This window comes from Rhineura floridana, chromosome 7 (assembly GCF_030035675.1).
Source record: "Rhineura floridana isolate rRhiFlo1 chromosome 7, rRhiFlo1.hap2, whole genome shotgun sequence".
In the NCBI taxonomy this organism is placed as follows: domain Eukaryota; kingdom Metazoa; phylum Chordata; class Lepidosauria; order Squamata; family Rhineuridae; genus Rhineura; species Rhineura floridana.
The window spans coordinates 15,658,426-15,679,521 of record NC_084486.1 but is presented as its reverse complement, the minus strand read 5'-3'; the positions used below and the strand labels follow the sequence as shown (position 1 = coordinate 15,679,521).

Sequence of the window (21,096 nt, the reverse complement as noted above, 5' to 3'; positions counted from 1 at the left end):
AAAGGATGATACAACAAGGATTTTCAAGCATACCTGGTATGTTCCCATGGTTGGCCATCAGCTTGCATTTGCATATCTTTGCCTTTCACAGCAAAGAAGTTCAGTTGCACAAGGGACTCGATATAAAGGCAAGGCAGTTGGGGTTTCTTTTGACCATCTTAACATTGAAACACCTCTACAGATCTGCGCATGTATTCTGCTGCACCGATCCAGCAAGGGTGATCCATGTGTGTCACTGATGGCTGTCTCTATGTGGATTAAATCTTCACTGCAGTGGTCAAACAGGTCCCAGTTTGTTGATGAACGTATTTCCATCCTTGGCGACTCATCATTATCTATGGTAGGGCTAACCTGGAGCTCTCCTGGACTACAACTTCCATCATCCCTGGACATTGGCCATGCTGGCTGGCGCAATCAGAGTTGTAGTCCAGAACAACTAGAGGGCACCAGGTTGCTGACCCCAGTTTTATCCTAATCTATACTGCCCCTACCGGCTGAAAGCATTATTACTCCAGCATCAGCAGCATCATGATTATCTCTGTAGTACTAGCTAGTCTCATGAGATTTCCCACCCCTCCCCCATGTCTGATACTATTATTTATTCTGTCACTTCTCCAGCTAATAATTCAATAGATGGATGAGGCAGCAAACTGCAGGACTGGTTCTGTGTAAGCATACTACTTCTCCTTTGGGAATAAGAACGTGCATAAACTTACTATATTCATGTCGTGTTCCCCTCACTTGGCTGCCAGTTGGGCTGAAAAAGATCTCATGGAAGTTATGCTCCACTTGAAATGTTTCCTTTACCCACGGATCAGATGTACTGAGAGTGCCAGTGTACTTCTTCCTGCTACTCTCTATAGGGAAAATAGGGGTGGTGTCTGCATCATAGACAGTTAATTCTGCAATGACGGTGCCCTTTAAAAAAGAGTAAGTGGAGAAAAATTGCTTGGCGTCACAACATGTATGTCTAGCTTGACACTTAAATGATACCCTACGATGAAAAATACAGCCAAAAGTGCTTCACTGCGGAACAGACTTACAATATCAAGGCGATGATAATTATCACATTAGGTAAGAGCATTTGAAACTCCCATCATCACGTTAGCCTTTTCAAGCTGTGCAGACAGCAAGTCATTCCATGTTATACTTAAATCTGAACCTAAGCCAATGCAGTAAAACCTCAGTTAACAAATCCTCCAGGAAAGAAGCTTCTTTTAACAAAGCCTTTTTGGGTGCAGAGGCCTGGAGGGGGGGGGGCTCACACTCTGATATGTGGCTCCTTTGTCCACTAGACTGCGGCTGCTGCAGGCAGCTCTCTCACACATAGCTGGAATGGCGCTCCTTGCCAAGTGGCGCAGACGTCTCCACAGTAAACAGTGCTTCAGGTACCATGGAAGCACTGTTTACTGCAGGCGCATCTGCTTGAGCGTAGGGGAGGATGGCAGAGAGATAGAGCGCGCACAGGGTGGTGGTGATGCCTGCCCCTTGCCTGCCTGCTTGAGTGTACGGAGAGGAGAACTGTGCTCAAAGTTTTTGATAGCTATAGGAAGGTGCTACATGATAAAATAAAAAAGGCAAGGCAGGCATCCCTGGATGCATTTTGGAATAAACTTTCAAATGGTCTGTATGCAAGCCTTACCTGACCTGGTGGCGGCGTATTGTTGGTTTTGAAAAACAGTTTGCTGAAGTATGCTGAACTGCTCTTCTTGTTCGTGGTGTAGGAACCTATCCCTATTCTTTCCATGTTATTCCTACCTCTGGTACTAAAGTTTCTGTTAAAGAAGTAATGTCCAGGAATGCATGTACTTCCACATTCTTATTCAAGCTTCTTAACTTTTGATTTGCCTTGTTTAACCCAAAGATACAATTTTTTTTCAATAGCGGATGGCAGCACTTAGCTGGCCTCCCGTCAGTACAGTCGCTGCTGTTTACCAGAGGGAGAGCGGGAGGGGCAAGATGGCAGGGAGGACTGTGCTGTGCAAATGCACCAGCAGAAGTGCCTCATTAGCCCTGTTGGAGTATTTGCCCAGTGCCAATCTCCCCGCCGCCTTGTTCTTCCCACTCGCCCTCCCAGGAAGCAGCAGCAACTCCACTGCTTGGAGGTCAGGTGCGTGTTGCTGTCACACCCCACATCCACTAATGCATGTTATCAACCACTCTCTTAATGGAGATAGATAACATATTTTTGTATTTATAACACTTCAACTGACCTATAAGACTGCTCTGTTCTACTTCTTTTTTTGTCTACCTAATTAACTGCTCAATTATTAATTTATGAAATTATGAAAACATTTAATTATTTATTAATTCACTCATTTGTTTCCTTGTTTATTGAGTAACTACGTGATTAAACGTTTTAAAAATACAATAAACTAAATTGACAACTTGCTGCCCTATGAATTATGCCCCCAAATTTCCTGCTTACAGTGGGGAACCTCATCCTACCAAATAGTAAGGTTGCCTGTGCCCAGACATATAACAGCAGACATTCCTGTGCTTTAGAGAGCATCTCTGCTTCCTGACTCTGATAACACTGCATTTCTTACAGTTCAAAGCTTCAAATATGAATACTCACAATTTTTTTAAAACAGGGAGTTAAATACCCCTACTGCCTGATTTCTCCACCCAATTCCCATATATCCTTCAAACAAACTAAAAGCCTAACTCTATTAAATACTCCTATGTAAATAGGACAGACGCTGGTATATGTTTATATGTATAAAGAGCATGGCCAAATGTTCCTCTTCAGTGTACAGAAATGGGACCTGCAACAAAATGTTGCAGGATATCTTCCGCTTCTTAACTGGAGTTCTCTTGTTCTGGATATTAGTCAGCCATATATGTCCTCCTCTAGGATACCATAAGCTCTTAGGGGCTAAAAGGGGACAATTCATTCTGCCACCCCCTTTACATTTTCTTTTCCAACTACCATTCAACATTCTATGATACATGGATAATGAGCATGTTTAGTCCTGACTGGGCTGTTTTGAAGTTCTGCACACCTCAGGGCTCACCAGAGCATGCTGAGACCTCCCTTTGTTCCTCAGTGACCCCTTCTTGTTTCCAGTTCTCCTGCCACTAACCCATTCGAGTTCGTTATTAGAGAGAATGACATCATACTTTGCTTTGCTATCAGTGACTGTGTGAATACAAGTCTGAGTAATTTATGATCTTCTCTTTACACAGTTGTGTAAGGATGTATGTTGCATCTATTGAAAAGAGTGAATTACAAAGACCAGGAATGCAAACCATCAAGTGCTGCCACTGTGCAGCCTCCATCTTGACTAGAATTGGCCCCTGAAGATCTGGATTACTGGTTTTAGCCTCAGACATGATCCTGCAGAACAATACTGCATACATGATTAAGCTTGCTAGAGGACAGTATACCAAATGTTTTCTTAACATCCAGAGCATTCAGTGGTCCTTTCATGTGAGACGCTGGGGTGGACAAAGTGAATAAAGAGAATTCTGGCCTGTTGGTGGCAGCAAGCATCCAAAAATGGTAACGTCCTCTTATGCAAAATCTAGCAAAGAAATAACTTGCCAGGGAAACAAACGCACCTATCGTTTAAAACTGTATTAAAGGAAATTGCGTTTCTCAGGATACATCTGCTGGACTTAAAAAAAAATTAGACAGTATGAAAGAGAGCTCCAACATCATTGTTCTTAGGAATTCCTACAGAACAAAGATGTTTAAGGATTGGTGAGACAGGCGCCAGGGGAAAGGACCTGTTTTTTCTTTCCATAATTCTGAAACCTTCCCTCACTGTCCTATATAAAGGGCCTGGGATTTATTTACTTATTTATTTAGAACTGAGGCTAGCTAGTCTTGAACCTGAATGCATTATTGCTATATAGCCAGCAGATGGAGGGGAACCGTAGTGCAGAAAGTAAAGTTTTTAAAACTCATGGTGTGTAATCCTTTGACTATAAAATGTTACGGGCTCAAGCAGGTCAGTTCCTTCTTTCTCCTTCCATTTCTTTTTCTCATGACACCTTCAATTTTCCATGGCTCAAACTGCCACAGATTTCATTGATAAGATAACACAATCTGCCCAACTTCCAGTTCCTTTAGACTGTTATTTCCCCATCCCCGGGGCACATGTTAGGGCCATTAATAGAAAACAATGGAGAAATCCAGGGTTTTAACAAAGCTGTAATTGGTGGCATCCTCCACCACCACCACCACCACCACACAAAACAGTGAGGACAGGACTTCCTGTAATTTGTGTTCAATGGAAAGCTGGAAGTTCCCTCTCCAGACAATATGAGCTACTCTAGAATATGACCACAATGGCCCATATGTCTTTGAAGTTCACAGGATCCTTTTTTAAAGGTTTAAACAATATTTTCTATTAGTTTGCAACCTTATATACTTCTGCATACCTAGGGACTATTTTTACAAAAGTGCAGTCAATAGATATTTAAACAAATAAGAAGTATGTAAACACCACTACATTGTGGTTCATTTGGGGTGGGGGGTCAATTTCACATCCAAACAGAAATGCATTCAACACCCCAAGTTTGCAAGCAGAGGAAATGAATGACTTAACATCATATTCCAGGAAAATATTTTGCATTTATGGGTCACTTTTGACAGCTCATAAACATGTTCATGTTGGGATGCTCCACTGAAAGCTGTTATCCATGTAAGTCTTCTGGCATTTGTGAGCAGAGTCTTGGATTCATATCAGTCCTACTATAGGAACTTTATGTGGAAACCAATTCCAGGTTCACATTTTCACCTGTATGTACTCGTAACAGCACTTCAAAATGTGAATTAGTCAATGCAAAAATTGTGGGAAGAAGTGCAGACTACAAAATATCTATGCTCAACAGGACTTTAAATCACCAACAAGGCACAACCGCCCATTACATCATCAAGGAACATTACCTTTTTTCTACTGAACTCCACAACTGCATCTGCTGTGTTCGTGCCATTAAGTAGGAAGGGAGGCATGTCATCTTCATCATATACAGTTACAAGAAATGGCACTTCCTTGGAAGTCTCCTTGGAACCTTCTGTCACTGTACATTTAGCAATCAGTTCATATTTCTCTCGCTCCTCCCGATCCAGAGGCTGTGGCACACTAATACTTGTGGTTTCCTCATTGTAATAGAATGGGAGACTTTCATCTAGAACGCAGCAAAAAGACTCATTAAATCATCAACAAAGCAGTAGCTCTTTATAATGTAACTTTAGGGGAAAGGGATTCTGCACTAGAAGGACATAATTCACAATCGGTAATACAAATATTGTAACTAAAACGATCTTTTAAAATTCACTTAAGTCAGTTTGTGTGTGTTATTTATACCATCCTTAAATCTTAGAACTCTTTATAACTGTTTTATTAGAGGTTTGGAAATGCTCTTGGATAGAAAAGGCTGGAGCTAGGGCTGAGAGGATTTCCCCTGGTCTATTCCTTTATTGTTTCTCTGGTTTGCTCTGCCTTGCGTTTCATTCTCCCTTGTATCGTCAGCTACAAGGGTTTCTAAAATTAGTTCCAAAATTAGGGCATGGGCACTATGTGATTCAGTTTTCACTCTATCAGTTTACATGCAGTCTTCCTCTCTCTGTTACCAATGAGCACATCTGTACTGATAAAACATTACAAAAAAGTGATCCTGATGTGTTCAATACACTTATACACATTAAACACACAAAAGTGTACATGCACATCAGCAAATCACTGTACAAAAAGGATCTTGCTACAAGCATGTGTATGATCACATCAAGACTGCTATTTTTGGGGGGGGCGTATTTTATCAAGGCATACATGTGTACTGGTGATGAGAAAGACACAAATGAATGGCAGGAACTGAAAATTGAAACAAATTCCATATGCACAGCTTTTGTGCAACATTTGGAAATCAAACAGAACATAAGAATGAAGATACACTTCAGAAACAAGACCTGGTAATTCAGTACTTCAAAACAGAGGGAGAAATTTGGATGAGAAGAATTTCAGAAGCATTCTTAGCTACAACTCCTTGAATCTTGTGACAAGAGACAACAAACAACTTGGATCCAGTGTAACATTTGGAAAGGCTTTGTTCTACATGAAGGGCCCTTGTCTTGTGAGATCCAATGGCAATGCTGCATTCTCTGCTATCAAGCCCCCAACCTCCAGAGGTAGATTTGAAGGTGGTGATAGGGGGCTGCAGATGGGAAAGGAAGGCAGAAAACCCGTGTCCCATGAATGTGAATTTCGTTCTATTCACGGAAGGAAAGTCAATATCCAAACCACTATAAATAAGCACACTGAACGAACATATAGGAGAATCAGACACTCTGTTTGACCTTTAAAGCCCTAAGCCTAGGATCAGTCTCCTGATGATATTTTTAATTGTTGTTGCTTATTTTCTATTGCACTGGTTGATAGCTACTGTTTTTAATATGTCCTTAATGATTATTTAAAGGGAAAGTTGTTCTGCACAGTTTGCTTTGTAAAGCAAGAAAACTATTCAAACATAAAATACTGTGCCTGAATACTTCTCTGTACAAATTCCCCATTCCTTTCCATGAATGACCATCACCAACCCCAGATTAAAATGAAACTAGATATTCTCCTAAACTCACTTTAAAGTAATGTTAATTTGTTTCCCTAAGTTTAAACAGCCTTTCTCCATCACAGCAAACTACAGTGACGGCATAGCCCCTCTCCTGGCCACTGCTCCCAGACTTCCACGGACCCCTTTGGCCCTTCCTCAGAGTGAGGCAGGTTGGTGGAAGGAGTGGCATAGATCCTCACCTTGCCTGGTGAGTGAGAGGTTGGTGGCACTGGCAGCAGCAGCAGGACCAGAAGTCAATAATGAGGTGAGTAGGGTCCTGGGGACATGCCGATTCACGGTCCCTTGCACCTGCCATCTGAAACAATTGTCTCATTCCACCTGCCACAAAGATTCTCTTGGCACCTTCAGCTACTTGACCCCTCCAGCTGTTAGTTGCAGTACTGCCCTCTGGCCATTCACAGTAGTGGCTGGGGTGAGAATTTGAGAGGGAGCTCTCAAAATAAGAATGCCCAACTCTCAAGTCAACCCAAATTTAGGTCAAAGTCATCGAGCTTAGCACAACTCAAATTTGAGCTCACAGCCACCTGTACCTTTGGCAACGGAAGAATGTGAGACTTGAGTACAAATCCCCAGCTGGGGTTTACTATATGGGCTTCACAAACATTTCTTGCAAGTACTCATAAAACCCGTTAAAAGTTCTTGAACGATTGCAAGGCTCAGATGGTTTTTGAGGCAAACAGAAGAACATCCCTTCATCCCTAGTGATGGTGCTGAAGGATAGCAGAGAGAAGGTCAATGATTCACTGCCAAGGCAAGCCACCACTGTGCTGCAGAAAGTGTCTATGCCCTCCCTCTTGCTAGAATCCCTTGTCTGAGGCACTCCTGCCCCAGAGTCTTACAGGAAACAAATTGCAGAAGGACTCAAAATTCTATTTAGTTAAATGTTTCTATCCTGCCTTTCCCAGCTGCTCAAGACTGCTCAAAATATAACTTACATCTAATCTATATGTAAAAAACAACAAGTAATATCAGTTTCTTTTGTTAAAATTCTCATCACTGGACGCCCTTCCCAGAATCCCTCTAACCCTTTAGCAAAAATGCAGCCACACACACTTTCAAGATTTTTGCTGCAACAATGGGGATGGGAAAAATGTTTTCTCTTTCCTGATTATAACAATGTGTTAGCCAGAAGCTCAATCAATTCTTTTTATTATTAATGATGGAGTTTTAACCATCACTGATACAAGTTTACTTAATGCTTTCCTGAACATAATTAAGCATTCCTAATTAAACAAACATGACCATGAAATCTGTAGCTTAGGTTTTTAGAGTAAATTTATGGAATTTGTTGGACTGTTAGACATATAAAATAATTTGGTATGGCTTCTACCATTCCAGAGATTACCTAAACTAAGTATCCAAATGTTTTGACCAAGTACCTTCATATGTGCCTTCTACCTATCTAAGTGCTCTTGTCCCAACCAATGCAAACTTTTGCCCAGCTTCCAGTGCCTCCTCAGAGCGGGCAAATCATGGGAGCCAAGATTGCAAGCCCCTTTCTAAAGCTGTGAAGACTACCCAATAAAATAAGGATTTGCAAACACAAAAAGGAGATCTTAGCTGCCAACTGGATAAATAGTTGCTTTACCTGCTATCACCTTGTAAGAAATACTTGCATTCTGGCACCGGTTTTGTAGAGTATATGACTGAAGCTGATGAAATATTCCTGGTGGTTTGTTCTCCTTGATGTGAAAAGTAAGGTCCGTATCGGCAAAACACAACTGGCTTGGCATCCCAGAACTACAAGCTGGCATGGTGGCATTGATGACAGAGAGCTTCACCAATATGGTATAGGATTCTGGGCATTCTTTCCCTTGGAAAGGCTGGGGTGAGATGAAAACTTGGAGGATCAGCGTTGACATTGATACCGAATTCCCTGCAACTATTGTAGGGGGGAAAGGGGGAAGATTACTAAGAAACATACAAAACATCTTCACTTTAGCAATGCTAAATTATAATGTCCAGCTAAGCCCACTTGGGCAAAACATCCTGGAGAGGTGCCTACCATCTAGCTTCTCAGCGTTCCAGCTGAGGTGGTCTTTCCTTCCCCCAACTGCCACCAGGGGGTGACTCAAGAATTATCTTGTCCTTAGGGGAGCTTCAAGAAAGGGGTTTCAATCTTTGTCTTTGTAATTTGTCTTTGCTCTTTTATTACAGAGCTTTAATATTTTCATGTAAACTGCTTTTGAGGTTTGCCTGAAGAGCAGTATATAAATGCCTTAAAAATCAAGAATAGCAATTTCCTCTTATCCACTATAAGCACATCATTACATCTCTAATTTGGCTTTGCTCCACTTTCTTTACACTTCATTCAGTGCTAGGATTTTGGGTTTACAAGTAAAGTAAATGTAACCTTAGAGTGGCACAGTTACTTTCACTTATCTGTCAGCCATTTATATCAGAGCAAGAAGCTGGTCTTCCTCTGATTAATGAATTTTTTATTTAAAAAATACAGTTTCTTATATATTATAACTACGTTTAGTCTCACTAAGCCACTTTCAAAATGAGGTTCTGATTTTGGGGGTGAAGGGAGGAAGTTCTATCACACTCACAGACTTCCATTTTGTGAATTGCAAGAACAGGTTTCAGTCAAGACCTACCTTGCAAGTCCGTGTCATCAGCACTATACATTGTTAAAGTCTATTTTCTGTCCCACTGCCTACCCTTACTGAACTTCTCTGGAGATCCAAGTAACCAGGAGACACCAGAATGCAGAAAAATAAAACATGCACCTAACTTCAGTGGTTCAAGGGGAAGAAATATTTGTGGCTCAATCAATTAAAACAACTAACTCATATATATCCTTTGAGAGAATTGTTTTAACCAAGCACCAGAGTAGGGCACATGAAGGCCACTGGCCAAGACACTTGGGGCAATCTTCACATAATAAATTGCTCCTTTCAAGCATCACTTAACGCCTGCCTCGCTGTCTGAACGCAGTCTATGGCTGGTGAAGGTTTTCTATTGTACATTAAGGTAAAACTCATGCAAAACAGAATCATCTTATTGCCTATGAATTTCTTCTTGTTGTAGCATCTTTAAAACTAACACAGTTGTGATGGTGTACATTTTTATAAGCAAAGGGCTAATTCAGAAAAAAAACATGCCATAATTAATCTCTTGGTCTTTGATATCCAACAAGATTATTTGTTTTTGTTGCAACAGACTAAAATGGCTACTCTTGTTAGTGCTTGTTCCAATTATTTTCCTATTGCAGAAGATTCCAGGTTACCCTCCATTCAATGAAAAAAACAACTGCACTGATTTGATAATAATCTAAATCTGGATAAATCCCACCAGATGGAAATGAAGGTCAACATCATATAGCATTTATATCAGTGCAATGAGGTCACCTGCTTCATCTGCATGACTTACACAGTGTATCAAAGTCTTCTCTATCCAGACTCTTATTGAGGAAAAGAAGTCCAGTTTTGTCTTGGATCTGAAACCAGAAATTGTCTTTACTTCCAACTCGCTGGATGCGGAGTTGTGGGCACAGCCAAAAATAAGTCTCCTCCTCTTCAGAATCTTTCAAGGCATGAATCTGCAATAGGGGAGTTCCGCCTGGTTGTTCAAGGTAGATATTCTCATGATATTCTCTCTTGGGAAAGTAGAGCCCGAAGGCAACTGAAAGGATGCAAAAATGAAGGAAAGCAAAATGTACAATTACTGGGTGGCCATTTTAAAAATCTACTTTCAAAAGGCAACACATTTCATCTCTATAGCTAACAGGGAATATATTTGTTTGGCTAGTTCCTTGGTTATTTATTTATTTATTTGTTGAATTTATAACCTGCCATTCCTCCTGAAGGAGCCCTCGGCAGCAAACATATCAACAAAACAATTTTAACAACAGAAAAGAAAAACATGCTAAAAACAGTTAGAAACAATTAGAGAAAACATTCTTCATTCAGTAATCTCCAGGTTGCCATCAAATGCTAGGGTAAACAGTTATGAAGATCAATATGATGGGCAGGGGGGAAGGGAAGATCACATCCCAATTGTCATGCTGGACCGGGCAGGAAGGCTGAAACTTCTCCACTCACACTAGCACGATTGTGGGGATCAACAGATAGATAGATTAGATAGACAGACAGATAGACAGACATACAAACAATAATGCAATTGGTGGTAATATTGATATACTTCCTTTGCTAATTTAAATTCCAGTACTTTATTCTAAAAGTGGACATTTTCATAAAAATGAATGTTAGGAAAAATTTCATGTGTTATCTAAATAATAAAATTTTATAAACAGAAGGGGGGAAAAGTTATCTGATCAATCTCAGGTGCTCACAGCTGACCGCTTGCCCTCTGGAGTCATTATCCAACCCAAATACCTATCTCATCTTCATTTTCATATTTCAAGCAATTTCCTTGTGAACACTTTTCTTCCATTGGTTAATGCAGGAGCCCACACTAACTTCCAAATCACATACAATATGCGCAGAAAAAAAATGTTTCTTGATCAAGTCTATGGTGAAAGCAATCAGCTCTATGAAATGGGCAAAACTAACTAATTATGTCTCAGTATCATTTTTATATATCTCTCTGGTACTACTAAGCACTTAATTTAATTAGAACATAATCAGAAGCTATTTCCTTCAGTTTCATTCACAGCAGGCAGCTTTGAAGTGTGGTTCTATATTTCTATTCCTCAGACAGCAGTCTTTGCCTCTTCAATATTGTACAAAAATCTGACCATACCTACATTTGTTAACAAAGGGACACAGATAAAAGCACATTAGGAAGCTGTCAAATATGCAACTGGGGGGAGGGTTGCGTTATATAGTTCTTTCATTACCTGTAATGGGTCTCAATAACTCCAGAATCAGGAGTGTAGATGTCAAAAGCATTGCTACCTGAACTCTCTGTCTCTTCACTGCTTTATATAAAGGAAGCAAACTGAAGAACTGCAAACAGACTGATTTGAATTAATGCAATCTGTTACATCAGGAACTATGGCACTGCAACCTGACTTGACCCACCAACACCGCCATTGAGATCTATGCTTGGAAAGCGGGGCAGAGGCATCCTGCCAGATTTGTCCCACTGCCAGTATGATACTCTTCATGGCACACTTCTAGGAAATAGAGGTGCTGGGCTTCACCCCTCCCATGAAGTAGAAGGTCTTTAGTGTCCCACCTCAGAGACTCTCAGCAGTCCTACATATTCCCTGTGCGCAACAGTGCCTTTCACCCACCACATTGCTTTTTGGGGGGCTAGAGGCTGCTGTGTTGATTTGGGTGGGTCTTTGCACCACGTTATTTGTATCATGGCACTTGTACCTCAACCCTTTTTAACTGATCTGAAGTGTTTCTCTTTTAATTCTTCCTTCCAACCATTCCAAATCACTCTTGAAGACCCAGGTCCACGGGATTACACAGTCGTAAGGTGGCATTGCTTGTCTTTTCCCATTATAAAACAAAACCCTACTCCCGTCAATGAATTCAAAGCAAAGCTGCCAGAGATGCCTTATTCAAAGAACGGCCTCTTCTGTGAAGTGAGCATCTTTTAATTTCAACATTCCACAGGCACCCATATATTATAGTATATGTCAGGGCAGGGGAACCTCAGCCCTGGGGGATAAATGTGCCCCCCCTTCCAGCATCTCTGTCTGGCCCTCTGAACTCTCCCGAGCCACATCCCCTCTTCCTAGGCCACAGATCTCACTGACCCCTCCTGGGGTGAACTCTTATTTTATTTATTTATTTTATTTATATCCTGCCCCTCCTCCCAGCAGGACCTCAGGGCAGCAAACAGAAGCGTGTTGGGAGGATAGAGAAAGATCTGTGAATGTGTGTGGAAACTAGCCTACTATACAAAGGAAACACTTACATTAGTCGTTCTGCCCACATTTCTCTCTGGCCTCGTCCACCACAGGCTTGTGGGCCCTGAAAGAGAATGCAGCTCTTTGGCTGAAAAAGGTCTCTCGTCCCATCCTCAGTACACACAGAACTTCCACTGTAAGTTCTCCTCTTCCTAGCCAAACTACGCACAAAAGCCAGCAGCATTTCTGCCTGATGAGGGGCATACTTTTCAAAAGCAGCTTGCAAAAACAAAAAACAAAAAAACAGGCTGAAGTTTCTTTAGCCACAGTGTTCCCTAAAGTGGAGCACACATTACTTCAGCTCTTTGCCAGATCATACAAAATAGGAGATACAAAACTGTGACACAGAAATGGTCATTGATTGCATTACAGCTGCACAAGAAAAATGCAAGTAAGTTTAATTTCTCTCTACATACGTCTACAGGGCAACAGAGGAAATTTTCGGCCAGTATGTGGTGTACAGTCCTCTACCAACTTACCCGGCTTACTTCTGAATAGACTTGTATAGGATTGCACTTTTAGCTCTTTCTTATTGTTTGACTCACTCAGTCAAAGGCAGGAAAAGCTACAACATGCGGCGCATTACAGGTATGTACTTCTATTTGGAACTATTACACAATTCTCTTGAAATAAGAATGATGACATCACCAGATCTCACAATGAATAATTGCAGCCTGATTTACGACCGCTTCTGTGATTTGTTCTACAAGTATTGTACATTAAACTAATAATCTAGTACAGTATTAAAGGAAGTGAACATTTATTAATAATTTCTCATTAAACAGTCGGAGCGTTATAACTTACTTAAATAGCAAAATGAAAACTAACAGCTCCTGAGAGAATAGTCTTGTTTTCCACCCACCTGTGAGAATGCATTACTGTCATTTTAGGGTGTATCATCCTCCTCTGGACATCATTCTTGTCGCAAATCAAAACTGAAAGGCACTCAAAGCTAAGTTTGTCACATCTTCAATCATAACTAATAGTAGTCCAAATACAATTTACTTATCACAAACACAGCTCTACCCATTTTCCCTTACATGGATCCTATGCATGGATCTCTCTTCAAAGCCTTTTCTGTAAGGTGTTTAATTAGCCCAGGGATGGACAACATTGGTCCCGAAAGCCAAACGCAGTCTCTAGGCCTTTCTGCCTGGCCGTTGGGACTCTGCCCAGGCTGCCCCCCTCCCAGCTACACCCCCTTGCCCCAGGCCACACCTCTCACTGGCCTTGACGTCTCACTCTCCTTGAGTTTTCTGCCTGGACCAAACAAGTACCTGTACTTGCCCTCTGTGAATGATATTTGTCTGAATCAGAACTTTGAAAAGTTACTTTTTTAAAACTACAACTCCCATCAGCCCCAGCCAGCGTGGCCACTGGATTGAGCTGATGGGAGTTGTGGTTCAAAAAAGTAACTTTTCCAAGCTCTGGTCTGAATGGAGATATATCTGTGGGTGTGGGTTGAGACTAGCCTGCTGTAAAAAGGTAAAGTTTACATTCATTATTCTGCCCACTTTTGACTCTGGCCCCTACATACGACTGACATGTGGCCCCTGAAAAGTTTCCCAGAATGGAAAGCAGCCCCTGGAATGAAAAAGGTTTCCCGCCCCTGGCTTAACTTCTCCATCCCAAACTGTAACCAAACTAAAATGCATGTGATTGTATTTGCTCACATTCATACACATGTTATGTGTTCCAGGTTCTCAAGTCCAGGAGATGGGAACACAGCCTGTTCTGGATGGGGCTGCACTCCTCTGAAAGGCGCAGGCCCACAGCTTGAAGGTACTCCTGAATCCAACAATGTCACTTGAGGCCCAGGTGGCCTCAGTAGCCAGGAACACCTATTTCCAGCTCCTGCTGGTTTGCCAGCCTTTTGGGCAGAGACAACTTGCCACAGTACTCCTTGCCTTGTTAACTTTCAGATTGGATTACTGCAATGAACTCTATGAGGGGCTGCCTTTGAAGATAGGGTTGCTAGATCAGAAGCATTGCAAACCCTGAGATTTCAGGGGTGGGCCCTAGTGATGCCATTAAGCATGATACATTAAGCATCAACCACAGTTGCTTGGAGCATACCACTAAAAAAAACCACTCAGCTTAGAAATTAATATAGAAATCTTAACTAAAATATGGTGTTCCCAGGTGCAGCTGAAATGATGGAATCATTCCTTCTCACCTGCTTAGGGAGCCTGGGTAGGGAACATCGAAGGCTGCAATTCTAAACACACTTACTAAGGGACTAAGCCCCATAGAACTCAACAGGACTTACTTCTGAGTAGATATGGTTTGGATTGTGCTTTGGTAAAACTTGACTAGGGATCCTCTGCAAAAATATCCATATCCAAGCAGGGTTGGCAACCCTGTCTGGAATGCCCTGCACCTGCCTTTTAACTTCTTTAGAGACTTGACCCTTCACTTCAGAAAGAGGTTTGAGAAATGAGTAAGAAGATTTTCTACCCTTTTCCGCCTACCCTGTGGGCTGCTATAAACTCACTTTGACAGCCAACCCAATTGCAGTGAATAACTGACAGAGAGAAAACACACATGGTTTGGTCTACCTTCACAGGCAGTAGCTTGGGAACAACAGCAATTGCAGCCACACTTCCCAGTATGTGAATTCTTTTTTACCACTATTGGGCAAGAAACAAACCATCATGCAAACAACAAGGTGCATCATCAGTGGGTTTAAGGGGGTTGGGCGCATGGAACCGCTGTTGTTGCTTCTATGGATGTAAGGGAGTGAGGTTAAAGGTAAATTAAATGCAAATAGAAAAATAAAAATAAAAGACAGTGATGCAATACCATACCAACCACAACAAGATTCCTGTGAGTAAGGCAGAAAACTTAGCACCCCACAACCAGTGAAGAAAACTAAAAAAAAATTCTGGCAGCCAGCCAAGGTCACAGAAAGCCCCACGCAGCACAACCTGACCCGGAGGCTGCAATGTTGTGGCACGACTGCTGACATGAGTGAGATTCTATCAGCACATAATACCTCTGCTCTGAAATCTGTACCGGTTGCCAATTTGCTACCAGGTCAAGTTCAAGGTGTGTTTTCCATGTTACGTGTGCCACATAGTACTTGTTCTGCTCCTATAAGAAATCAGTCCTTCTGTGTGACAGCACCTACCCTTTGGAACTCCCTGCCTATTGACATTAGGCAGATACTTTCATTGTATTCTTTTTGGCACCTGCTAAAAACATTTTTGTTTCGGCAAGCCTACCTAGGCACGTAGAAGTTATTATGTTTTTAATCTGTTTTTAACTCATTGTTGGTTTTATTTTTTGAATGCATTTAAACACCTGTCTGTTTTTGACAATAATATTGTTTTAATTCCCTCTGTGAACCATTTTGAGGTTTTTTACAATAAACTGGTATATAAGTGTTGTAAATAAAATACATAAATACATTTTGGAGTCACTGTGGTCCTTGGGTCTCTTTTCACTTTTAGGAACAAAGGAATCTACCTTAAAGCGACTCAGGCCAGTTGATACCATCTAGCTCAGTACTCATGACATGGACTAGCATTGGCTCTCCAGGATTCCAGGCAACAGTCTTTTCCAGAGATTGAATTTTGGACCTTTGCATGCCACTGAGCTACAGCCCTTACCCTGTTTTAAAAAGTATATTTTAAAATTGTTCTTTTCAATGCACTAATGAATGCACAGCATACCTAGGACAGATCCACACATTCAACACACATTTGAAGCACATGAATCCCACCATAGAATCATGGGAACTAGAGTTTGTTAAGGGTGGTGGGAACTACAACTATGAGGGGGAACTCATATGAACTATACTTCTCAGGATTCTTTGAAGGAAATCATGTGCTTTAAATGTATTGTGTGGATCTACTTCATAAACTTTGCCTGCATGTAAATTATTTTAATTAATTTTTTTAAATGGAAATAGTTACAAAGTTTACTGGATGACCATGGGCTACTCACCATCTCTCAGTCTAATCTGCCTCTCAGGATGAAAACAACAGAGGGGAACCATGACCAAGAAAGAAGGGCACACTTAAGACGTAGAGGAAATAATAATGTACAACCATAGTGTGAAATCAGATACTTATTGAGACATAGTATGAAGAAATATTTATAAAAGTATGAATGTCAAAGATGTTTAATATTTACACAACTTGTAAATATATTTATAGTGCAATCCTATGCATGTTTACTCAAAAGCAAGCCCCAATGTATTCAATGGGACTTACTCAAACAGGGAAGCGTGCACAGAACTGCAACATCAAATGATAAGGAACTTCACTCACCCAACCCAAAATTCAAAATCATGCCACTTTAAGCTGTTTTGCAACCGTTTTATACTTGTTTTTTATGGTTATTGGATTTTAAAGGGATTTATTTCATGTTGTCAGCTGCCTTGGTTTCCACTGGCAACCCTACCTCACAGGGATGTTGGAAAGATTCCATACACACACAATGGAGATATAAAATACATACACCCCATAACAGTTTATAGTCAAAACAAGTTGGTCACTGCAGAACTTTAAAAAAAAACCAGTATTAGTTTCCTACATAATAAAAGCAATGACACCTAAGAAAGCCAAGCCCAATTGCTTCAAAAACAGGATTGGAGGGGGAATGATTTACAACACAAACATAATCCTTTGCTATGTTCACTCAAAAGTCCCATTAATGTACAGCAGAACCCTAACCATGTCTACTCAAAAGCCCTATTGAATTCAATAGGGTTTACTCCTAGTATGTGGGATTAGCATTGCAGTTTTACTCCCAGAAAAGTGAGGCTTTCAAAACAGGCTATGAATTAGACAAATGAACTGACATCTTCAACAGCCCAGGAAAATTTAAACTTGTTTGACTCCTCATAATTAGAAAACATAACACATTGTAATGGCATTTAGTTCTCCTGCACACAAGAGAGAGAGACTTTTGCTACTGCTGAAAGCTATACACTTACACAGTTTATAAGATTTTCAGATAAGCAGGAAAAAAACAACAGTTTTCTGGCCTTGCAATGGGTTCTAGCTATTGCTGGAGGTCAACAAATACCTTATCAATCGCAACCCTGACTTCACTTATTGGCTACAATCTGAAAGGGTGGGTTAGAACAGTCAGCTATGAGCTCATTTAACTGAAGTTGTGGGGCTGACATTTTGGTGTATATCTCTTGAACCAGACAACCTAGGAACTTATTTTTTTTTCAAATGAAAGCTAAGAGTCTGGAGATTGGGGTGTCTCACCCGAAGACCCAGAGAGGACCCCAAAAATTCAGTGTCTTCAGGTGAAAAGTGAAGACCAAGCAACCCTACTTGAAGACGACTCAGGAACTTTAACTGGTCTAAAATGCAGTGGCCAGATTACTAAATGGAGTTCCTTTTAGAACTCATATAACCCCTGTTCTAAAACAGTTACACTGGTTGCCAGTTCGTTTCTGGGCCCAATTCAAGGTGCTCACGTTACTGTTTAAACCACTTAGGCCCCAAATATCTGAGAGACTGTCTCTTTCCCTACAGATCCTCTTGGGTGTTAAGATAAGCAGAGGGGGCCTTCTTGGTAATTCCACCACTCTCAGAAGTTTGGGGGAAAGTGGCAGTTCTAGGAGCATCACTGTTCCAAAACCATCCCCAGTGTACCAAAGAGAAGACATTACCATGGCTCAAGTTAATTATGGTTGTTTTAGTTGCCAAACTAAAAAATCATTCTCAGTTACAAACAAGGGAGCAAAAGATTTTCCTTTAACAGGTACTATATGCTTTGCATGATGTAACCAAGGCCCCTTTAGAAAATATATTCAAACAATATTTTTCCCACAGCAGAACAAACCCCATTTCTCATCCCTACCAATTCACCACATCTTATTGACAACAGGTCATGTTATTAAAGTAATTATATCCTTATTTGTGCTGTAAAGCCAGGCCTTTTAAAAAAAACATGGAAAAGATAACGCGGTTACCAGACAAACATGATGGTTGCTATTAATAAGTAACTATTTGGGGTTAAGCATCAGATTTCAGCAATCAATTAGAGTGGCAGTAGAAAGGAGAGGTCTTCAGATGGTTGCTGTTATTAATGATGATTGACATTTATGTTCAATTGCAAATATTTAACTACTTGATGTTTCACTATCCTAGCATAAAATCATGAAATGGGCAGGCATGAGCTGTTGATAGTCTCTGAAGGGAATCCCCACAATTAATTTCATATGTGCTTCCTTGAGCTTGTACAGGAAAGGAGTAGTAGAATCTCTGTCTACAAATCAATGATCAATATTCCAAAACAATGCTTTGCACATAGTGAACACATTTTTCCTCTTTCTGCTGGAAAGTCAGAACACTGAAAACATGATGTGCTGCTATTGTCTACTACAACTTAAATGCAAACTTACTTGCTGGAATAGCTTGGGAGAAAATGTGTCATGCATATGTCAAAAAGTATTCACAGGACAGGTTCACACATTACAGGTAAGTCACTTGATGCGATATACAAGGAAGAATCTGTGAACTGACAACAATGAAAAGCAATGTGTTTTAAGTGATGGAAGTTATTTGAAAACTCCATCTGCGGTACTTGATCTATAATGGGCTCATTCACAGACACAAAAAGTCACCAGTTGACTCTACATTCAACAAGTAATAATTACATATGCAGTAACTGACTCATAGTCTTCCATCACTTTCATTCTCAGGGCCATCTGCACAATATGTTTAAAGCAGTATCACACCACTGCAAGCTGTCATGACTTCTTCCCCCAATTAATCCTGTGAACTATAGTTTGTTAAGGGTGCTAATGAGACACATATTCCTCACACAGAGCTACAGTTCCCAGAGTTCCCCGTGAAGAGAGATTGCCTGTTAAACCACTTTGAGAACGGCAGCTTTGTGAGAGGAATAGGGGTCTCCCAACAAATCTCAGCACCCTTAACAAACACAATTATACATTTCTGGATTCTTTGGGGGAAACCGTGACTGTTTAAAGTGGTAGAATACTACTCCAAATGTAGAGTGCAGATGGTGCCTCAGTCTCTTTCTTGTCGAGATGAGGAATTATGTAGGCAGCATTAGGGATGACAGGATCTATTAATTTCAGTCCTCTCAGTTTCTCATTTTTCCAATCTTCAATTCAGTTCTCTACATTTCTGCAGCAGTTTGGAATGTTTTTAAAAAATATCCTCATGAAAGTTCTTCAGCATTTTAGTGTGAATTTCTCCTAATAAACAAGATGCATCCAAACTCAGAGGAAGGCAATGGTAAACCACCTCTGAATACCTCTAACCACGAAAACCCTATGAACAGAGTATCCAAAATGCAACACGAAATAGTGCTGGAAGATAAGACCCCCAGGTCAGAAGGCACTCACCGAGCTACTGGGGAAGAACAAAGGACAAGTACGAGTAGCGCTGTGGCTAATGACGCAGCTGGGTCAAAGCTGAAAGGAAGCCCAGAGGCTGATGTGCACAGATGCAAAAGGAGAGTCCGGAGTTGTACGATGCACACAATAGGAACATGGAATGTGAGAAGGGGAAAGTTAGAAATTGTCAAGCAAGACATGGAACGCATCAACATTACAATACTTGGCGTGAGCGAACTAAAATGGATGGGAATGGGACATTTCCAATCAGGCAACTACAAAATATTTTATGCAGGAAATGAGAAATTAATAGTGAGAAGTGATGTAGCAACAGCAATTAGGAGGTACAATGTAAGGTCTGAGCGAGTGATATCAAATCAGATTTAACGGGAAACCTATTATAACCATCATCCAAGTCTACGCTCCAATGGCAAATGCAGAAGGAGAGGAATTGGAGAGATTTTAAGCAGAAGTACAGGAAGAAATCGATCACACACCAAAACAAGATGTGCTGATAATCATGGGGGACTGGAATGCAAAAGTATGGAACAGAGAAGAACTAGGAATTGTGGGGACATGGGGCTTAGGAGACAGAAATGAAGCAGGAGAAACATTATTGAATTCTGTGAAGCCAATGATTTGTTTCTTGCAAACACATTTTTTGAACAACCGAAAAGATGACTGTACATGTGGACATCACCAATAGGAATCAAATTGATTATATAATTGGTAGCAGAAGATGGAGAAGTTCCATATTTTCTGCAAAAACAAGACCAGGAGCAGACTGCAGTACAGGTCATGAACTGATCGTATCGAAAATCAGAGTAAAGCTAAAGAAGAACAAAGCAATCATAATGCCAAAATACAATTTAAATAACATCCCAGAAGAATATAAAGATCAAATAAGGAACAGATTTGAGGCTTTAAACTTAGTTGACAGAGAACCAGAAGAACTATGGAGTGAAGTCAGAGACATGATCAGGGAAGAATGCAAAAAGACAGTAACTCTAATTAAAAAGAGAAAGACCTCAATGGATGACTGAAGAAACTCTTAAAATGGTTAAAGAGAGAAGGAAAGCAAAAGCAAAAGGAAATAGAAACACGGTCAGAAGCCTAAATGCGACAATACAGCTACTAGTATGTAGGGACAAAGAGAACTATTACAATAGTTATTGTATAGAAATAGAAGAGGACAACAAAAAGGGAAGAACAAGAGCCCTATTCCAAAAGATTAGAGAAATGAAAAGGAAATTTAAACCAAGAGTAGGGATGTTGAATAATCAACAGGGGAACACAGTGACTGACCGAGATGAAATAAAAGGAAGATGAATACACTGAAGAACTCTGTAAAAGAGAT

The 21,096-nt window shown here is 40.7% G+C and overlaps 1 protein-coding gene across 2 annotated transcripts in view; it reads right to left on the bottom strand.

Annotated features, from left to right (window-relative positions):
- Positions 1-21,096, bottom strand: part of RET (ret proto-oncogene) — a 157,879-nt gene that overhangs the window by 67,019 nt on the left and 69,764 nt on the right. For both annotated transcript variants that reach the window (XM_061634950.1, XM_061634951.1), the window contains exons 2-5: positions 9,952-10,203; positions 8,165-8,458; positions 4,898-5,139; positions 717-918 (exon numbers count right to left, since the gene is read on the bottom strand). In XM_061634950.1, coding sequence (XP_061490934.1) covers positions 717-918; positions 4,898-5,139; positions 8,165-8,458; positions 9,952-10,203 — 990 coding nt within the window. The remainder of the gene's footprint in view (positions 1-716; positions 919-4,897; positions 5,140-8,164; positions 8,459-9,951; positions 10,204-21,096) is intronic.